At 34.9% G+C, this 20021-nt stretch overlaps 1 protein-coding gene across 6 annotated transcripts in view; it reads left to right on the top strand.

Moving 5' to 3' along the window:
- Positions 1 to 20021, top strand: part of LOC150091482 (tight junction protein ZO-3-like) — a 549427-nt gene that overhangs the window by 283415 nt on the left and 245991 nt on the right. For all 6 annotated transcript variants that reach the window (XM_090375872.1, XM_090375842.1, XM_090375863.1 and 3 more), the window contains exons 9-10: positions 5491 to 5648; positions 14757 to 14820. In XM_090375872.1, the coding sequence (XP_090231998.1) occupies positions 5491 to 5648; positions 14757 to 14820 (222 nt within the window). The remainder of the gene's footprint in view (positions 1 to 5490; positions 5649 to 14756; positions 14821 to 20021) is intronic.

The raw sequence follows: 20021 nt of genomic DNA on the forward strand, positions 1-20021 counted from the left end.
TGAGGTAGCTCTAACGCATAATTATATAGTAATACGCTTCACTGTTTCTATTTCATAGTTTCTATTCAAATACTACTGACATTTAATTTATTGATTTTATTAATTTAAACTACCATGCTCCGAACTAGAACAGCAAAGCAACGGGCACAAAGTGGCAGGAGTGTTGTGACTCGGGTGAGAACTGAGGGGGGCGATTCTCCAACGCGTCACAGCCTAAAAAATGTGCAACTTGTGAAATGTTTGCCGAACTCTCTGGAACGGAACATGATATTGCCATGGGGGATGTCTTTGTGTGTGCGCGATGTAAGGAGTGTAAGGAAATCAGGCGACAACTCAGCGTTGTTATGGGCCTATATGAGAGTTTGAAGGACAGGGTGGATGCCCTCGAAGGAAATAAATTGAGGGGCCCATCAAGCTCTCAGCTGCCCACATCAACGCCAGAGCTTGCACTTGGTCATCACGCAACACAGCGGCAACCCCCAAGGCAGAATGCGCTGGTCCCACAGGAACTATTAGTTGTTGGTGACTCTATTGTCAGGGAAACGGGGAACATGCTATGTAAAAAGGATAGGTGGAACAGGACCAGGGTATGTCTGCCAGGGGCAAAGGTTGATGACGTTGTAGAGCGGATATCATCTTTCAAGGGCACAAAAGGTGATATAGTTGTACACGTTGGCACTAATGATATTAAGAGTAGGAGACCGGCAGAATTACTCAACAAGTACAGGTCACTGTTGAAAAAAAGCAGAGAATTAGGGTTGAATTTGAAAGTGTCTGCAATTCTGCCCAGACACGATAGGAGGGAGTATATGATGAGAGCCTTGTCGATCAATTCGGCCCTGGAAAGATTGTGCAAGGCTCAAGGGGTAGAATTTTTTTCAGCCTGGACTGTACTTGTTAACAGGAGAGATTGCTTCTACAGGGATGGGATACACTTAAATAGAAAGGGTGCAAGAATATTTGCTGATGCTATCGAGGCAGTGTTAGGTGGGTCGGAAAACTGCTAGCTTGGGGGGATACAAAGACTAATAGTTTAACAGTAACCGCAGGCAGAGGTGAAGGTGATTCTTGCACAACTTCTATTAGAATAAGAAGCGACCTGGAGCGAGGGGTGTTGGGGGTTTCAGGGACGGATGGCAGTCATCCTGGAATAGTTGGGTATATGGGATGTGTTAGGGTAACAAGGAATAGGCATAGGAGCATGTATGCTTGCATGTATACCAATGCTAGAAGTATAGTAAATAAATTTGATGAATTTGAAGTGTTGGTCAAGACATCAAAGGCGGATATTGTTGGGATAGCAGAGACGTGGTGTCACAAAGATATAAGGAATGCAGAACTGGAATTTGGGGAGTACAATGTGTACAGAAAGGATAGACAGGACAGAAAGGGAGGAGGTGTTATGCTGTTAATTAAGAAAAACATAAAATCAAAAGAAGTGCATCCAGTTGATATAGATGGACAGTGCACTGTTGAGTCAGTTTGGTGTGACATAAGCACTGCAAAAGCAAAGATAAGAGTAGGAGTGTGTTATAGGCCTAATGACTCGAATGAGTACAATGAACAATTGTACAGAGAAATAGAGTGGGCCAGTAAATCAGAATGTCTTATAATGGGGGATTTTAACTTCCCAGATATTGACTGGAACTTGTGGGTTGGTCACTCACACACTAGTCAGACTTTTGTGGATTTATTGGATGATTGTTTTCTGCAGCAGCATGTTCGAGAGGCAACCAGAGAAAGTAATACTCTTGATCTGGTTATCAGCAGTGATCATTCGTGTATTAAGAATTTGCAGATAAAGGAACCACTAGGTGGCAGTGATCACAGTGTGCTGAAGTGGGATTTACTCAAAGAGGTAACTACCGTCAGGGGTAAAGGAAAGGGTTTTTGCTTCCGTAAAGGGGAGTACAGTGGTCTCAGACAGTTTTTAAATTCTGTACAGTGGGATCGACTGACGATGTTACAAACAGTAAATTCTAAGTGGGAAGCATTCAAGGAATTAATCGTGGAAGCTACTAGACTTTTCATACCGATGAAGAAATATTGTTCAAGGTTTAGGCCTAAATGGTTATCAAATGAACTAATGAGACTCGTGACAGAGAAGAAAAATGCATGGGATGCATATAAATTATCAGGCGACGCAGAAGCCTGTAGCAGATATAAGCTAGTCTGTAATCAGGTCACAAAGGAGGTTCGGCAGGCAAAGGCGGATTACGAGAAATCTTTGGCAAAAGATGCTAAGAAAAACAGCAAGGATTTCTTTACTTATATAAACTCTAAAAGGAAGGGGCTGAATATGATTGGTCCACTTGACATCGATGGTTCGACTGTTGATGATCCTGCTCAGATAGCAAACAAACTGAATGAGTATTTTGCATCTACATTCACACGTGAGGAATCATTACAGTTTGAAAATGGAAGAAGGTTATCAAATTGTAGCAGTGTGCTTAATGATTTTGTAATAACTGAGAGCAAAGTGGAGGAGAAATTGTTGAAGTTAAACATAAGAAAGGCACCTGGAGCGGATGGGATCTATCCAGTTATATTAAAGGAGGCGGCAAAGCAACTAAGCAAACCCTTAGCCATAATTATGAGAGCATCCTTGGATTCAGGGGAGGTTCCCACGGACTGGAGATGTGCAAATGTATCCCCAATTCACAAAGGAGGTTCGAAGGGTGACACGAATAATTACAGACCAGTTAGTTTAACTTCTGTTCCGGGTAAAATAATGGAGTCACTGGTTAAAGATGAATTGCAGGATCATCTAGACAAGACTGCAGCAATAATTCAGACACAGCATGGGTTTGTTAAGGGAAAGTCTTGTCTGACAAATTTGATTGGTTATTATGATGTGGTCACAGAGGAACTGGATGCAAAAAATAATTTTGATATCATATACTTAGATTTCAGGAAAGCTTTTGACACTGTTGCGCATGGAAGACTACTGTACAAATTGGAGCAGAATGGTATTAAGGGTAAGTTGCTACAATGGATAAAAGGATGGTTAAGTGGGAGAAGACAGAGGGTGGTAATCAATGGGTGCTGCTCTTCGTGGACTAATGTTATTAGTGGAGTCCCACAGGGTTTGGTGTTGGGTCCACTGTTGTTTTGTATATTTATCAATGATATTGATGAAGGTATATCAGGCTTAATGTCGAAGTTTGCAGATCACACGAAGGTTGGCAGGGTTGTTAATGACAGTAATGGCAGTGTGCTACTGCAACAGGATCTAGATAATTTGGGCAGATGGGCTAAGAAGTGGCAACTGAAGTTTAACCTTGACAAATGCAAAGTACTGCATATGGGTAGAAGTAACCCCAGAGAAACGTACCAACTGTGTGGTACTACACTTAAGGTGGTAGAAAATGAAAAAGACCTGGGAGTAATTGTGCAGTCAGATATGAAGTTTTCTGAGCAATGTAGACAGGCTGCTAGGGCAGGTCATGGGGTTTTGTCAATGATATATAGGAATTTTGCTAGCAGGGAAAAGGAGGTGATTGTCCCTCTGTATAAGGCAATGGTCAGGCCACGCCTTGAGTACTGCGTACAGGTCTGGAGGCCTCATTTTAGGAAGGATGTAGATTTGCTTGAACGTGTACAGAGAAGAGCAACACGATTGGTGAGGGGAATGAAGGGATCCTCTTACCAAGAGAGGCTTAAGTTCTGCAAATTGCAGTGGCTGGAGACTAGGCACCTGCGCGGTGATCTGATTGAGGTCTATAAGGCCTTGAATGGGTTGAGCATGCTGAATTCTGATGGGATCCTCCCACTTGTTCAGAATACGAACCTACGGGGACATAAGTTCAAATTAAGAAAGGATAGATGTAGAATAGATGTGCGGAAATTTGCCTTTAGCCAGCGGGTGGTTAATTGCTGGAACAAACTTCCATCTGTCATTGTGGAAGTTGATAGGTTAAATAAATTTAAGGAGGAACTGGACAGGCAATTGGAGGGTATGGTGTGATTTTTTTTTTTTTTTTTTTTGGCTGATGCTGCATAAGCTCCTACACTTGCTTTCTTGCATCAGGTGCCACTACTACTACTACTACTACTACATTGTATGTAGATAACCAACACACAAAACCCTGCTATATTTCAGTGGCTCAATAAAAAAAAAAAAAAAAACCCTTGGAATTTAAATAATGAATTGAAAAAAAGCGTTTCCAGGATTAAGAAACATTTTACAAAAAGACAATGTGAATACAAATCAGTGGACACTCTGCTTATTATGTACTTACACAGCAAACAAAATGGCAACTATACATGCTCTTGAAATAGCCAAAGTTAAAAAGATTTAACACACACACACAGACACACACCACTTTTTACTGACTGACTATAATACTAACCTGGATGGAGTTGATAAATAAGATATGCTAAGGAGTACCATGGAAATGTTGTGCAGGACAAAGCTGTTTTTTTTTTTTTTTTTATTACTAATATTAAATAATTTTCACATTGTATAAATGATAACAGTGGTAAAAAGAATTACACAAAAACACCAAATTGGCAGTTGTCAGGTTGATCTTTTGTGATTGTTTAACAACAGGATTACAATCACTGAATAAGTAGAGAAGAAAACATCAATGTTTTCTTCAAATGTAGACTTTATTAGTAATAAGTAGATTTTAAACTTTACCCAATGAAAATGCTTTCATTGAGGTATTTTGATAAGGATAACCTGTGCAACATGCTATTCAAACATTATATTAGTTTTAGTTTACTTTTCTCAAAATTTCTTTTTTCATTATTGGGTAGCAGAAAAAAAAAAAAAAAAGGGGGATTGCTTAAAACAATTAAAGTGTTGCACATTGAATATTAAAAATTAAATATTGAGTCAATATAAATAATATTAATTTTAAAATTGTTTATTAATTATTTATATATATAAATTAGTGTTCATTAATTATTTATACAAAATCCTGATTCTACAGAATTAGTTTCAAATACAACAAATACTTCATTAATGAATGCAATGAATTCCAATATATGGTTACTATTTATGTGGATTCAGTGTATTTCCTTTTCATTACTTAATCATTAATTTATGTTTGTCCTTTAAACAATATATAGGTTCTTAAGCAGTTATTTTTGGGAATTTATTTGCTTAATTAATTTTTAGTTGATCATTTTATATTATTATACCTTTATGTAAATTGTGTCATTCTATAAGATTTCAAACATTGTATTATATGTAATGTGAAATGTAGCACCCCCATCATTACACTCCATCATGGTCCTTTCAGTACGGTTAACTCTAGAGTGGCAATATGATTATTGCCTAATAACTGATTATAACCAGGTTTATCAGGCAACTGATATTTTTGAGATTTTGCACATCTTTTGTTTTCTCAAGATATATAAGTAAAACTATTTTACATAGCTTATAGCAATTAAATAAAATAAAATAAATATATCTATTTGATATATTTTATAATGCCCTTACTATATTCTTTCTGATGTTGTTTTCTTTCATCCTGTCTGAAGGCTACATGCAGGACGTAATCGTGGTCCTTTAATGGATATATCTCTAAGTCAACTAGATCAACCTGCTACTCCTCTTCTCACAGGACATGGCCATTCTAGAGCTCCATTGAGCCTAGAAGAAGAACCTTTACCTAAGCCAACTCTCCCTCGTATTGATGGTACGTCATTTGTTGAACGTTAAATAGTGCTAGCAAATTTTCACTAGGAGGGTAACAAAATTTACCTTTTTAAACCTGGATTTTTTTTTTTTTATATAAGTACACTACAGTCTCAATTTTTTGCATTTCTTTCTTATACTGTAGCTTCAGATATAATGCGGGTATCACATCCTTATTATATGCTCCAATACTTTTTTAAAAAATGAAGTTTATAGCATAACACCAATTTTACAATAAAAATAAAAATAGGTCTTAATTATTGTAGCAGAGAGTGCCAGATACGACTTACAATAGTACTCAACATAATGCAACATAAACATCTATACTTCTCTGTGGGAACCAGTTACTGCAGTGGTTTGTTAAGTCTGGAATATGTACTTAGGGTGGGGGAGGCAGGATGCAAGTAAACATTTGTACTGTACTAACACATTCGGATGAAGGAAGGGGATACAATCAAAACATTGCTAAGCTAAGGAGGGTACCATTACATATAGGTTGGAAACTACTGTATTCTCTTCTGTGGTATATTCAATTACAGAGTAAATTTTTATAAATAACAACCTTATCAGGGACATATTACTGTAGACAGTGGCATAGGAATGCCTTGCCACTGGGGCAGGTGACAAGGGTGCTATTGACAGATCACATGAGTTCTGTGCCAAGCTATTTTGACACCTGAGGCTAGCTGAAGAAATGGTAACCCTAGATGATGTCACATCAGGATGAGAGCAGTGGGTGGGATGAAAATTAATTTCGCCAAATGGTGTGTTTTCAGAAGGCGATTCAAGCCTGCATGCATCCTTAAATCTGAGTACATCTGCATAGATCTATTTTCTGTCCAGAACGTAACTTTGAAGGGACCAATCAGGTGACTGCTTCATCAGTGCATGTTTGAATGCATAGCAGTTTGCAATTTATGCATTGTGTACGTTCAATGATACTGAATAAGTTAAAGTTATAAATAATGTGTTTATAGTGTTTGCTGTATATAACCAGTAATCATGAATATTGTGATTTATAATTTAAATAAAACAACAAAAGCCCAATTAATTTTAGACATGCCACCAAAGAAAAAGAAATAAAAAAAAAAAAAAAAACCCATTCTTGATAACTTACAATATGCCACTCCGAATCTGAAACTGAAAACAAAAACAAACATAATTCGAATGAGGATGAAACAAATGGTGAGGCCACTGAAATGGAAGTCCAAAGTTGATATTATTTTAAAAGAATTAGAAAGTGTGGAGAATAGCGAACAATGGTTGGCAGAAGAAAATAATGATGACAGCAATAATATTAATACGGAACATGTAAGTTTGAATTTTAACACTCCAACCATATGGAATTTTAATATCCACAAAAATGGATCTCTTATAGTGCAACACGGTCCTGAACATATATACAGTGTTAAATATGTATCCTTTCACTAATGGCTGATGTTTCAATAATCTGTGGAAATACAAAATTGAAGGTATTGAGAGAGAGAGAGAGGAAATGGTTATTTTATTGCAAAAACTAAGATGCAATTTATTGTTTGCCATGCCTCCTATTTGTATCTGGCATAAATTTTTTTTGAGCAATACACGAAGGAACCAGTTTTTCCCTGATTCCTTCATGTATCGTGGCCGTGAGGTCCAACCAGAGAGTACGGCACCATTGTAATATCCAAGCCCGAGGCGGGATTTGAACCCGCGACCTTTGGGTTGCCAGGCATGCACTTTACCTACCTGGCTAACCCAGTCGGCTCTGGCATAAATAGTATTCCACTTTGCAGCTCAGATGGATTTAAGGACTGGAATAATCTAAATCCAAATGCTCTATTTCATGAGAATTCATTACAACACAAACAATTTCACAAAATGGAAATTATTAGAAAAGGGTCTTCAAAAAGGCAAACTAATTGATTGATGCTTTGCACAAGCAGCACTATGAAGTGAAATTTTGAAATGGCATAATTTTCAAAATATTTTTTGAAATATTGAAAATATATTAAAATGTGTATTGTTCTGTGCTGAAAATAATTTAGCATTTCATGGACATGCTAGTAATATTGATACTGAAGAAAAAAATTATGGTATATTTTTAAACTTGATCAAATTTGTCGGCCATTTCATGTTGGTATGAAAAATGCACTGGAATTGCATATTAAACACCACACTAATTATTTATTGCCAGAAAATCAGAATGAATTTATTAATTTGTTAGCATAAAAAGTATAAAGTGAAATAATAAAAGAAAGCCAAATAACTAAATGTTATTATATAATATTTGATAGCACTCCAGATGTATCATGGAATTCCACATAGAATGTGGAATATACTTTGATTTACCTACTGGCCATGGATACATAGAAAGTAGTTGACCAGCTCGACTTCTCAATATCAGTCGACTTCTCAATATCAGTCGTGTATTCGGGCCGGAATACACCAGAACAATGTTCCAGTACTTTTTTCTAAATGTCATAATAGAAAATCATTAAATTTATACACCTAATATTATGAAACAATGGCATAATCAAAGGGGAGGGAGAAATAATATCTGTTTTACCCATTGCTACTAAAAGTATATATTAATAGTAATCTTTAAAATTAATAGATTTCTTTAAAAATTTATTTAAAAACAAAAATATAAATTTTGCAATGAAACTTGAATGTTTCTTACTAAAGTACAATGTGTTAGATAAAGAGATCCAACGAATTTGATATACTGTGATGCGTGTGAACGCTACATTTTGATTCGCCGTGATCTGAATGCTAGAACCGGTTGTTTTATAAACTCTGAGTCTGAAGTCTGATTCAGTTACTGCACAGTCGATGTGGCGTTATCATATAGTCTTCTGGAGAACAAGCATTCCGGTACTGTTTTTTTTTTAGCAATACACCTCTGCTCAATATGTGGGACAGGTGGTTGAATAGGTTTTATGAGTACTACGAAGTTGCAGGTCTGAAGGTGGTTGAATAGGTTTTATGGGTACTACGAAGTTGCAGGTGGTAATCACTTTAGCTCTTAATTCGTGCTAGCAACATGCTTACCTAAATTGTTTGAAGGGCAGAGGTACAAAAAATGCGTATCCAGCTAAGTCTCTCATAATCCATTTGTTATATGGAAAAGTTTTTTCATTCTACGGAAACTATTTTAAATGTAATTACCAAGCGGAATTTAAAAAAAAAAAAAAATTGCTATAAAGAAGTTTGTTAAACAGACATCCGACTGTACTTATTATTATTAATTATAATTTTACCGATTATCGAAAAAAGTGCATGGCCATGAATTTGTCATGGGTGCCAAAAACCTAGCTACGTCTCTGACTGTAGGTTCGAAATTTCTCTTCTGAATCACCTCATCCGAAGATGCAATAAAAATATATATCAATGAAATGCTAATTACACAAGTTGAACCTCATAAAAGTTAACTTTTCACTCTGAGAAAGAAACCAACTGTCAGATATATCAGTTGATATATTCATTTAGATTTTATTTATTTAGTATTAGTCATGTAGTGTGCGGAGGCCACTGGCAAAAAAAAGTAGATAAGAAAATACGTATTATGTTCTTCCTTCCTCATTTAGGTAACTATCCAGTTAACCTTTTAATTTCTTCAAACTGTCAGCCTCAACTATAACTGCAGGTAACTGTTCAATGATCAACAGCTCACTGGCTGAAATAAAACTTCCCACAAGCTGGTCTAAACCTCTTTCCTTGTAATTTAAATTTATAGCCTCTAGTTCTGGAATTCTCTAACCTTCTGCCCCCCATTCATTTTGCTAACCCTTCTCAGAGCCTTATAAAACCTCAATCAGGTCCTTCTAAGGTGCCTGATTGCCAATCTCTGTAGCCCACATAATTAAAGCCTTTCCTATTAATATTAGGCTTTAATTTAGGGTACCTTTTGTTCTGAGATTGAATGAATGGAATGGAAACCTCAATTATCAGAACTTACCTCTGAAATTTCTTATAAATTAATGAGTGAACTTAAAAGAAGGAATAGATATTAAATTGGTTAAAATTAAATTGTACATAGAAAATGCACTTTTCTCAGTGCTTGTAATATAAGCAATCACTGTCTAAAAACACTGTGAGCCAAGAGCCTGAATGGAAGACTTTTGTATCATCATTGGTTAGTTCATTATGGAAAAGGAAGTTTCCTATATATGTGTTTCTATTACCCATGATGCTATTCGATCATGTGTGGAAATTTTATTTTTTTCAGATTCCGTACTGGCAAACAAGTTGTGGGGAGTCTGGTATCAAGAATTGCAAACTGCGTGTTTTATTTAAACCATTCTATTGAAAGTATTTTTAAGGCAGTCAGTTTATAACTAAAAGGTAATTTTACTAGTGTTATCGTTGAATTTATTTCTAGTTGGTGATTATTGGAGTCGACGTGTTGGCTGAGTTTTGTTATATGGTGTTCCATGTGTAGACTGGCTTGGTGATAATAAGCTCTGGTATCGGATATGTTTGAGGCACCATATTTAACCATATAAAACAAGTTTTTTGACACTGTGTGGGTGATGAGAATGAAAATTTAAAACTAGGCCCTGTGTGTGCATTTGTGTGCGTGCATTCTTTCTATAGATACAAGTGTTTAATTGATTATAATTATATTTAGAAATCTAATGATAATAATCAGTTATCTTTAGGATTTCTACCTACAAGTGTGGGCCATTCTGATAAAAAATTTCCCTCCAAGATTCTCTCAAGTCTTGAGTTAATCCACAGGTCATGTTTATTTAATATCATTAGTCCAAACATGAACAATAATAATTTTTATAATAATTCTCTATTTTAAAATCTGACAATCTGTTGGTAACACCATCAATTTTTGCTCCCAGCAAACACACCCCGGTCCACCTGTCTTTATTACAAAAAATCGTGCCTGTTTTCCTGACGATAGTCTCCCAATAAAACTAAATCTTCAACCAGAGCAGTATGAATTTGACTGTTCTGCTCTGCAACCCAAATCAAGGGTGCCTCACTTGGCAGGTTACAAGGTACTTGAGTCCCTGATGAGCACCCAGTTACATTTGTTTCTAGGGCAAGCTCATGTTTCTACAGTGACTCAAATTCTTGTATTACTGAAACAAATTTTAATTTGAGATTGGAACTCTCCTTACATTGGGTACAAAGAAAAGAATCACCAGTTGAACTTGGTTTGTTTACTAGACTGACCTTAGAATACATGTCTCAGGCTATACAAGCAATAACTCGTGACTCACACTGGAAATGCCTTCAGGCATTTCAGTCCAAGTCATGGTGTCTTTGGATGATGTATTCAAAGTGGATCTTGTAAAAACAATATTAAAATTATAAAAAGATTATAAAATTTAAATTTACTATATAATAGATAGAAAATACTTTAGAAAAGTGAAGAATTAAATTTACAAAATAGTGTAGAAATCAATTTCACAAAATTACTGAAATAATATTTAAAAATTACAGAAATGAAATCTAAACAAAAATTTTGGCCTCCAGGCACGTGATATTAATCCCCAGTTAATCGGCCGAAGCCAATTTAAATTAAAACACATCTGCTGTCTTTAATTGCCTGCAGTGGAATAGAGGCTTTGACCACCACTTTCAATAATTCATTTGGGTAAATTTTTGTAAAAAATAGCATGTAACATTTTGTAGACTTTGAAGTTGCATTTAGAATACCAAAAACTGATAATAGCATAATTGAAGAGTTTGCATGCTCTTAGTTTGCTAATGGCTGGATTTACTGTTTTCTATGGTTGTGAAGCTTGCTTGTGTTTTTCGTAACCCAAAGAAGTGCATTTTTGAGGTGGGGAGAGGAGACTGACATAATGTAACTCAGCCTTATTACATTATTTTCTGTGGGAAAACAATTTCAGAGATGCTAGTTTTGGCTTATACAGCAATTTCAAGCAATGCATTAATCAACAAATGTGAGGCATAGCTGTTCTCCCTTTTCCCATAATGGTGTGGAGAGATGTGTTTTTATTATTTCATTTAAAGTTGAAACTTTGACATTCTGACTATTTGTTATATTTTTGCAGCTCTGAGTTCCTCATTTCTGAAAACATCACAGTTCAGCTCTGCTTAGCGTTAACATACCATACAACTTGTTTGCTGAAAGAAGCAAGTTCTTTGAAAAGAACTGCACTGTTAAATATTTAAACATTGTGTCCATTGTATTCTTATTAATCAAACTTTGTTAGTTTGCAGCATGAAGCAGAAACTGAGAATAGAGTTAAGCTTCATTTGTGTTTAGTACCTTAAATATAAATATCTGGGTTTGTTTGCTTTATAAATCTTTGTAAATTTCATTGTATGGAACTGAGCATTTTTGAAGCTCCCTTTTGAACTTTGGGCTCCTTTCAGTTGAAGAATCTGAATTAAAAAAAAAAAAAAAAAAAAAAAAAAGACAATTCTAATTGCTCGGCTAACTTTATGCCTTCCCATATGCTTTTTATTGTAAAATTTGAATTATCCTCTGAATTGATTTTTTTTGCCTCGGATGCCATTTCCACCACATCCGCTTCGCCAGCCTCTTTTTCTACCACTACTACCAAATCATCAAAACAACTTAGCAAGTTCTACTATCGCACCGATTCCTATGATTCCGATACAGTCCACAATTAAAAAATGTTTCCATACCTCCATCACTTCAATAGATTCGGAATCAGTTTTTTTCCAAAATCCATTTGTAATGATTTTCTGATGTAATGAGTTTTAAAGGTAGATGTAATGCCTCGATCTAATGGCTGAATTAAAGAAGTTGTATTCAGTGGTAGGAACATTACTTCAACTTTTGGATAACCTAAATCTTTTGGATAGCCTTGGGGCATTATCCAATAGTAATGATACTTTGAAATCTAGATCTTTCCACAAGTTCAACAAGCACAAGTTCAATAGCACAGTACCTAACACAAGGGTTTCCCAATAAATAAAATACAGGTATTTCCCAATATATATATATATATTTTTGCATAACGACTGGTGAATCAACAGCAGGGATTCACAAAAAAGAATAAAATGTTGAAAAATGACATCCAACATAATAGCACAAAAACTCAAAAATATCGTGTTATGCGAGGTTTGCTGCAATTCTCTAACTATGCTAGAGCGAAGCCATATTATATACGTACCATGTTGTACGAGAATTTCCGCAATTTATCAATCATGTTAGAGCGAAACTGTGTTGTAGAAGTACTGTGTTATACGGGGGTTGCCTGTAATATAAAGTGCCCCTCTTTCTTTTGTTATAGAGCAAAAGAAAGGGGGGGAACAAAAATCCAGCCATGCACCCAGGCCCCCAGATACCATTGCATTGTCCTGGGCAAGGCCATCTGTTTGAAAGTAGTGGGATACCAGAGCAACATTTTGCTGTGAGAATTAAGACCATTGCATTATCTATTCAGTTTAAATCCTGCTGGCCACAAAAACAGATTAAAGGACAAGATAGTTCTACAGGCATCTTATAAAGAGAAAGATGTCACCCTTTTTTGTACAGATTCTTTGATACAAATGCCGGATTGATTCCTTAATGGTTCGTAAGGAATTGTTGAATTTTTTTTTTTTTTTTTTTTTTTTCTTTTTAAATATGCCAGATTTTAAAAAACTTCTGAATGATGAAGTGCAAGATTTTACAGAGTGTACCATAATTAATGATTGAGATCAGTGATAAATATGATCAGTGATACTGAAGGAATACTAAAATTTACACTGATGTAATAGTTATTTAAATTTATAAGTTTTACTGCTATTGGTGTAGAATACACTAAATGTGCCAGGAGCTTAGAGGATTAAATAAGTATATTTTTATAATTGGATATATGCAAAATTAGGAGATTGTACCAGGAGGAAAACTGGAGAAAAACCATAATAGGAATTTCTGCCTATTATGGTTTTTAATATTAACTATTTTTATTCACAATGGAAATGTGATTAAGCATAATTTACAATACTGGGTTGCAGAAAATCCAAGATGGACTGAGTAATTGGTGTATCATCAAAGGACCCTATCACTGGGACACATTTCTTTGAAAGTCATTTAAATAATTCACACCCAGTTTTGAGAAATATTTTTCCCGTATTGTTGGACCCCCCATCTCTCTCTCTCTCTCTCTCTTTCTCTCTCTCTTCATGTGTGCATAACCATATGTAGGTAAAGTTGGCAGCTGTTTGTTGGCTACAATTATCACCAGCTATCATCCTTTTTTAATGTCATAAGTGATAATGATAAGAAAAAAATTAATAGGCCCATAATTTTTAAAATTGTTGCTTCTGCAAAAGGATTAACAAATTTTTGGAATTATTATGTTAGGTAAATAAGAGTTTAATCAAACTTTAATAAAGTATAGTTCCATTCAGAACCTCCCTTAATATTTTTCAACAGAAGGAGATGAAGAAGGATCATGAAAACATTTATTAAAGAGTTAATGTTTTAGTGGGTGCAGAAAAATATCTGTGTAATTGATTTTATACACCATTTAATTTAAATTTCTGGGATATATTATGCTATAGCATTCTCAAGAAATAGTTGAAGATGGTTTGTTTTAAATTTTATTTTAACACTGTATTGGATAATAAAGACTAATATCTTTAGATATTAGTTTTTATTATCTTTACTCATGTGGTTCATGAAATGGAAAGTGAGTCAAAATTATGTAAAATTAAAATGAGTGGGCATGTACTGCACCATCTGCAGACATGGTCCTATAAAGAATTTTTTTATGGTCATACTTTTCCAATTAAACACATAATTGGTGAGGTAGATCAAAAGTGAATACCACACTGCAGGAATACTAAAGTTCACTTCAATGTTGCTTTAATAGATATTTTAATTTTTAAATTAATTTCTTTTGGTGTACAAAATACGTTACTATATCCATGTGAGTGTTAATGAACTATATCAAAGAAGTAACAGTTGCAACCATGTTGCAAAAAGTGTTATACTATAACATCTGCAAATGCATCTGAAGCTTATGAAGTGTTTAATATAGCCTTTTGACAAAACATTTTGACAAAACATTAAGTATACAGTATAATAAATTTAGTGTTTTTGCAGTGTTTTTTGTCACTTCTTAAAGTCAGGATTAATTAATATTAATTGTTTTCTCTTTTTTAATATTTCTCTTTTAAGAATATACAGGAAGAAGAGATCAGTTTGATGATGATCCTTTAGCCAGAAGAAATAAAGCACCAGTGTAAGTCACATACGTTTTTTATTTTTTTTATTATTTTTTATTATTAGAAAATACTTGTCATTTTTTTCAACACATTCAAAATTATTTTCACATAAATCATTTGAATATCACTAAAATGTAAATTATGGTCAAATAATGCTTTACAGAATTAAATGTCATTATACATGTTAAAGAAATGTAAACTGCAACAAGTAATGTTGAAGAGATGCTAACTACCATCTTCATTCAAAAATTAAAAGTCAACTTGCCAAATAAAATGGTGCGAATGATGCAGGAAACCTTCCCACTGAATCGGACCATGGGTTTGGTGCATTGGAGGTTTTTTTTTTTTTTTTTTAGATACTTGAATTTCTGTAGATTGTAATTTTCAGGAAATACATATGAAAGGAGGTTCTTCCAGAAAACAGAAGTTGGATGAATAAATGAGAAAGAAGAAAAGTTGGTTCTGTGAGTTTGAAGTTGGACAGCAAAAGGATGTCTACTGTTCTGGCACATGTTCAGACTGGTTTGGAAGAGACAGTGGAAATTATAGAAGCTACTTCAGAAGAACAGTGCCCATGGAAGTATCTATAGAAAAGGCATGCAGCAGAAACAGAACATTATGAGACAGAGAGTGGAGAGACTTTGTTAGAGATGAGTCATTAATTAACCTAACTGCCCTCTTTTGAATGGAAGCTAGATGCCTGAGAGAGGTTTTGGGGGCACCCCCCCATATGTGGGAACAGTGTTCCATGGCAGAGTGGATTTGCAATTTGTACAGAGTGAATAGCTGTTTGGAAGAAAAGGAATGGCAAGAGTGAAAGAGAAAATCCAGTTTTTTAGATGCAGAGGAAGCAATATTTGTAATGTGCTTTTGCCAAGAGAGATTGCAAGTCAGGGTAATCCCCAATAGAGATATATCATCTTGCCTAGAAATCAGAGTATCACCAAAGATAAGCATAGGAACAGAAGAATCCTCTTTGCAAGATATGACACAACCGAGTTTTAGAAGGATTGAAATCAATTAAGTTATCTTTTCCCCACTGGAGAATTACCTGGAGATCAACATTTACACACTGTGTTTGGCAATTTTTTATTATTATTATTTATTTATTTTTTTATACTCCACGTGATTTCTAAATTTCTTGAAAGCTAGTGTACAACTTCTCTGTAAGTTTCCTATCCACATATATGAATGTGTAGCAGAAGCCACCAGTTTTTCAATTCTGGACAGATCTTGTTGCAAGCTGTTGAGAAAATAACTCAGATTTGTGTGTGTGTGTGTGTGTGTGTGTGTATATATATATATATATATATATATATACACATGAAATATGAAAACGAAGAAGTGGAAGAAAAAAATGAAGAAGTGGGGGGGAATAGGAAAAACAGTATGTGTACCTGAATGCACCAAGCAGCAAAACAGGATACATGTATATAAATAAGTGTCACAAATGAAAGTAAAATAAAATAAAACAAAAATAAAAATAAATATAGATGGAGAAGTTATTAATCACAAAATGCCGAGCCTAGTTGAAGAGAAAAAAGAGAGAAAGAATGTTAAGAACCTATAAAAAAAAAAAAAAAAAAAAAAAAAATCATTAAGTAGAATTAAATCTGAATTAATGCCGAATTAGCAGGCTAATCATATGTACAAAAGCTGAAAGAAAAAGAGGGGAGGGTAATAGAGATAAAAATTATAAAATTTAAAAATAAAAATTAAAGAATTAAAAATTTCAAATTATAAAAATATTAAAAATTAAAAATTGGTACATAGATCAGGTATTTCATCAGGGGGCTACGCCTGATCATGTACCAAACACCGTGTTTCTATGCAAACTCATGCTGATGGAGAAGCTATTAAAATGAAATAGATAAAAAAATAAAATAAAATAAATAAATAAAAAATGAAATAAATAAAAAAATTTAATTTTTTAATTTTTTAATCTCCAGAAACATGAGTGAGGTAGCCCCAACGCAGTGTATTTAGATTAATAAATTAAGTAATGTAGTGTATTTAGAAATAAATTGAGTCAATAATATGTAAGAAAGCAAACGCAGTGTGTTTAGTTTAATAAATTGAGTAGAAAGTATGTAATAATGTAAGTTTAAATCGAAAGTATGTAAGTTAAATAATAATAAATAACAAGGTGGCGGTATAGAAAAAGGAAGCAATGCAAGGTAGGGGAGGGTTGTTGTTGTTGTTGTTTTGGTTTTTATGAGCATTAGCAACTAAGGCCATATTGCTCCGGGGATATGCGATGGTCATTCCCTGACCTTTCCGCATTCTCCGTGTTTGGTGGTCACGGGCTCGAACCCCGGTCTAATCAAGAAGCGTGTGCTACGCACTGCTGCTCCTGCCCACCTGGCTACGGAGGCGCCGGTAGGGGAGGGAAAAGAAGTTAAAGAGGCGAAGATAGTGAGAATAAGAAAAGTGAGAATGTCCGAATCACCCTCATATTACACTAATAGTTCAATGGACGGAAAAATGAAGAGCAGAAAGTAGAAAGATGTAAAGAGAAGGAAAAGAGTTTAAAGGATACTAGGCAAGCTGGGTGTGTAAGTACCCAACCTCATAGAGAGGGCCTTGGCTGTGAGAGTGTTAGTAGAAGTGGAAATTAATACCGCTAGCTTGTAGTGTATATTTTGAGTGATAGATATATGAAATATAATAAAAAATATGAAGAGGAGAAAAATTAAATACCTATGATATTTGGCAGAAACAAGTTGAGTATTTAAATTTTCTCCTCTTCATATTTTTTATTATATTTCATATAATAAAATTTTTGTTACCTTTGTTTCACAAGGTAACAAAAATGGGCCATTTTTGATTACTACAGGTGGTAGTAATCAAAGTGATTCCAAGCTATATCCCATTATGGTCACTTTTTGTAATTGGGGGTGGGGGGATCAACAAATTAAAGCAGCCTGCCCTCAGTGCCAGCATTGGAAGGTGACTCTACAGGGTACAAGTTTCTTCTGAAAGATTGGAAGCATCTGGGATTCTTTTAAAAACTATCTGGCACTTAATGTTGATAACATGCCTGTTATGGTAGGCATAGAAACTGGAATAGAAAGAGTATTAAAAGAGGAGATTAAGCATTTGGTGGTAATAGGCTGTCCTTGTCATCTTATTAATTTGTGTGTTGAATAGGGAGCTGCATGCTTTCCTGTGAAATTGGAGGAATAATTGGTAGACATATATTACTATCTAGAGAGAAGTGCTAAAACAGTGTGTGTGTGTGTGTGTGTGTGTGTGTGTGTGTGTGTGTGTGTGTGTGTGTGTGTGTGTGTGTGTGTGTGTGTGTGTGTGTGTGTGCGCGCGCGCGCGCTGACTGTCTGTAGTTAAATGTGTAACTAGACTGGTAAAACAGTGGCAACCTTTGATCTGTTTAAAGAAGAGGTTAGACGTGAGAAAAACAATATGAGCACTTTTCAGAATTACCAAATCAAAGTATTGAGTGGCACTAGCTCTTGTTCAGCATCCAGTTCATGATCCAGAATTATTAAAATAAGACAAATTGATGAACTCAAGAAAAAGAACTCTTGAATTGCAAACTTCTGGTAGAAACAATCCTAAACAGGCACAGCAAGCTGATAATTCTAGGCATTTTATTCTCACTTGAGCAGAACTTTTGTTTGCATTTCTCTCTCCTCTGACTTTAATAGAGCAATTTGCTTGTTTTTTTTTTTTAAATGTTGTTACAACATTTGAAAATCCCAACCATAACTGTTAAATCCAGCATACTTCACATCCATGTCTGAGATTTTTACATCTATATATGCTGGAAGAATGTTATGTGCTAGTTTCTTTTATCAACAATCTCAAATCTTCCACTTTCAAAGGCGCCTCCGTAGCCAGGTGGGAAGGAGCAGCAGTGCGTAGCACACGCTTCTTGATTAGACCGGGGTTCAAGCCCATCACCACCAAATACGGAGGATGCGGAAAGGTCAGGGAATGACCATCGCATATTCCCGGAGCAATATGGCCTTAGTTGCTAATGCTCCTAAAAACCAAATAACAACAACAACAACAACAACATCCACTTTCAGTTTGGAAATTGATTACTATAGCAGATTAAACCAGATAGATGATTCTGACTTAGTCATAGCATTTGTACCAAGATCATGGAGAGTCTAAAGGAAGAGATCTGTTTTTTTGCTCAGTGCGGAAGAACTTTATGGTTGCATGTGACTACATGGTACATAAGTTCCCATTAAAAATTTATGTTCTTACAAATGATGAAGTAGCACAATTTCATCAATTAGTAGTGTGTCATTTTCAAATTTGAAATTTTTTGTAGATAAGCTTCCAATAGTTCTTTGTGTCAATGAAGATAAATAAATGGATGAAGCAATAGATCTTTTGCAACATCAGTTCTGTGAGTATCAGCGTGAGAACTTACCAGATTATATTATGAAAGAAGAAAGAATTGACATATAGTGGTCCTTGATTGGGGAACTGACAAGTGCACAAGAAAGCTTGTAACAAATTATCCTAAATCATTCTTGGTGTTTTAACAATTACTCATAGCTGTGCTGAGTGTGAAAGAATATTTAACCATGTGGGGAGAGGAGGGGAAAAAAATTCAGTTCTCCTCCTTCTGGTGAAACTTTGGAAATGCTCTTGACAACACGGTCTGAGCAGCATTGCCATTGTTATAAACATAACTTTGACTCTATTTCTGAAGAGGGCAAAGTCTGCAACAGTATCTTTTGTGAAACAAAAAATTAGTTGATACTTTATAGAATATTCAAACAGAACTGCACAGACACAAAAATGTTAGGTAAGCTAATGTTGAAAAGCAGGCTGTACTGGTAAAATCTTTTTTATTTTCAGTGAAATTTTATTTCTAGTGCAGTGTGGGCTTAAAAAAAAAAATCCTCTGATATTTCTATAAAATCTAAAACCCCTCATTTTACTCCTTTTTTAGAAGCACTCATGCAATTTTGCAAAAAAAAAAAGAAGAGGTTTTCCTATTGTTTGGTGTAGGAAACAGTAATCCAATGAAATCCCCAAAAGTTGTGCTACTCTGAGTGACCAACTCACAGGTTCCAGCCAATATCTGAAAGGTTAAAATTCATGAGACATTTTAATTTCTTGACCCACTCTGTATGTCTGTATAGTTGTTTGTTTTACTCATCACAGTCTTTAGTCTTATAGATCTCTCTCTCTTTGACAATGCTTGTCATGCCAAACTGAGTCAGCATTTTACTGGTCA

Source organism: Mastigoproctus giganteus, chromosome 1 (genome assembly GCF_048544385.1).
Source record: "Mastigoproctus giganteus isolate SK-2022 chromosome 1, ASM4854438v1, whole genome shotgun sequence".
NCBI classification, from domain to species: Eukaryota; Metazoa; Arthropoda; class Arachnida; order Uropygi; family Thelyphonidae; genus Mastigoproctus; species Mastigoproctus giganteus.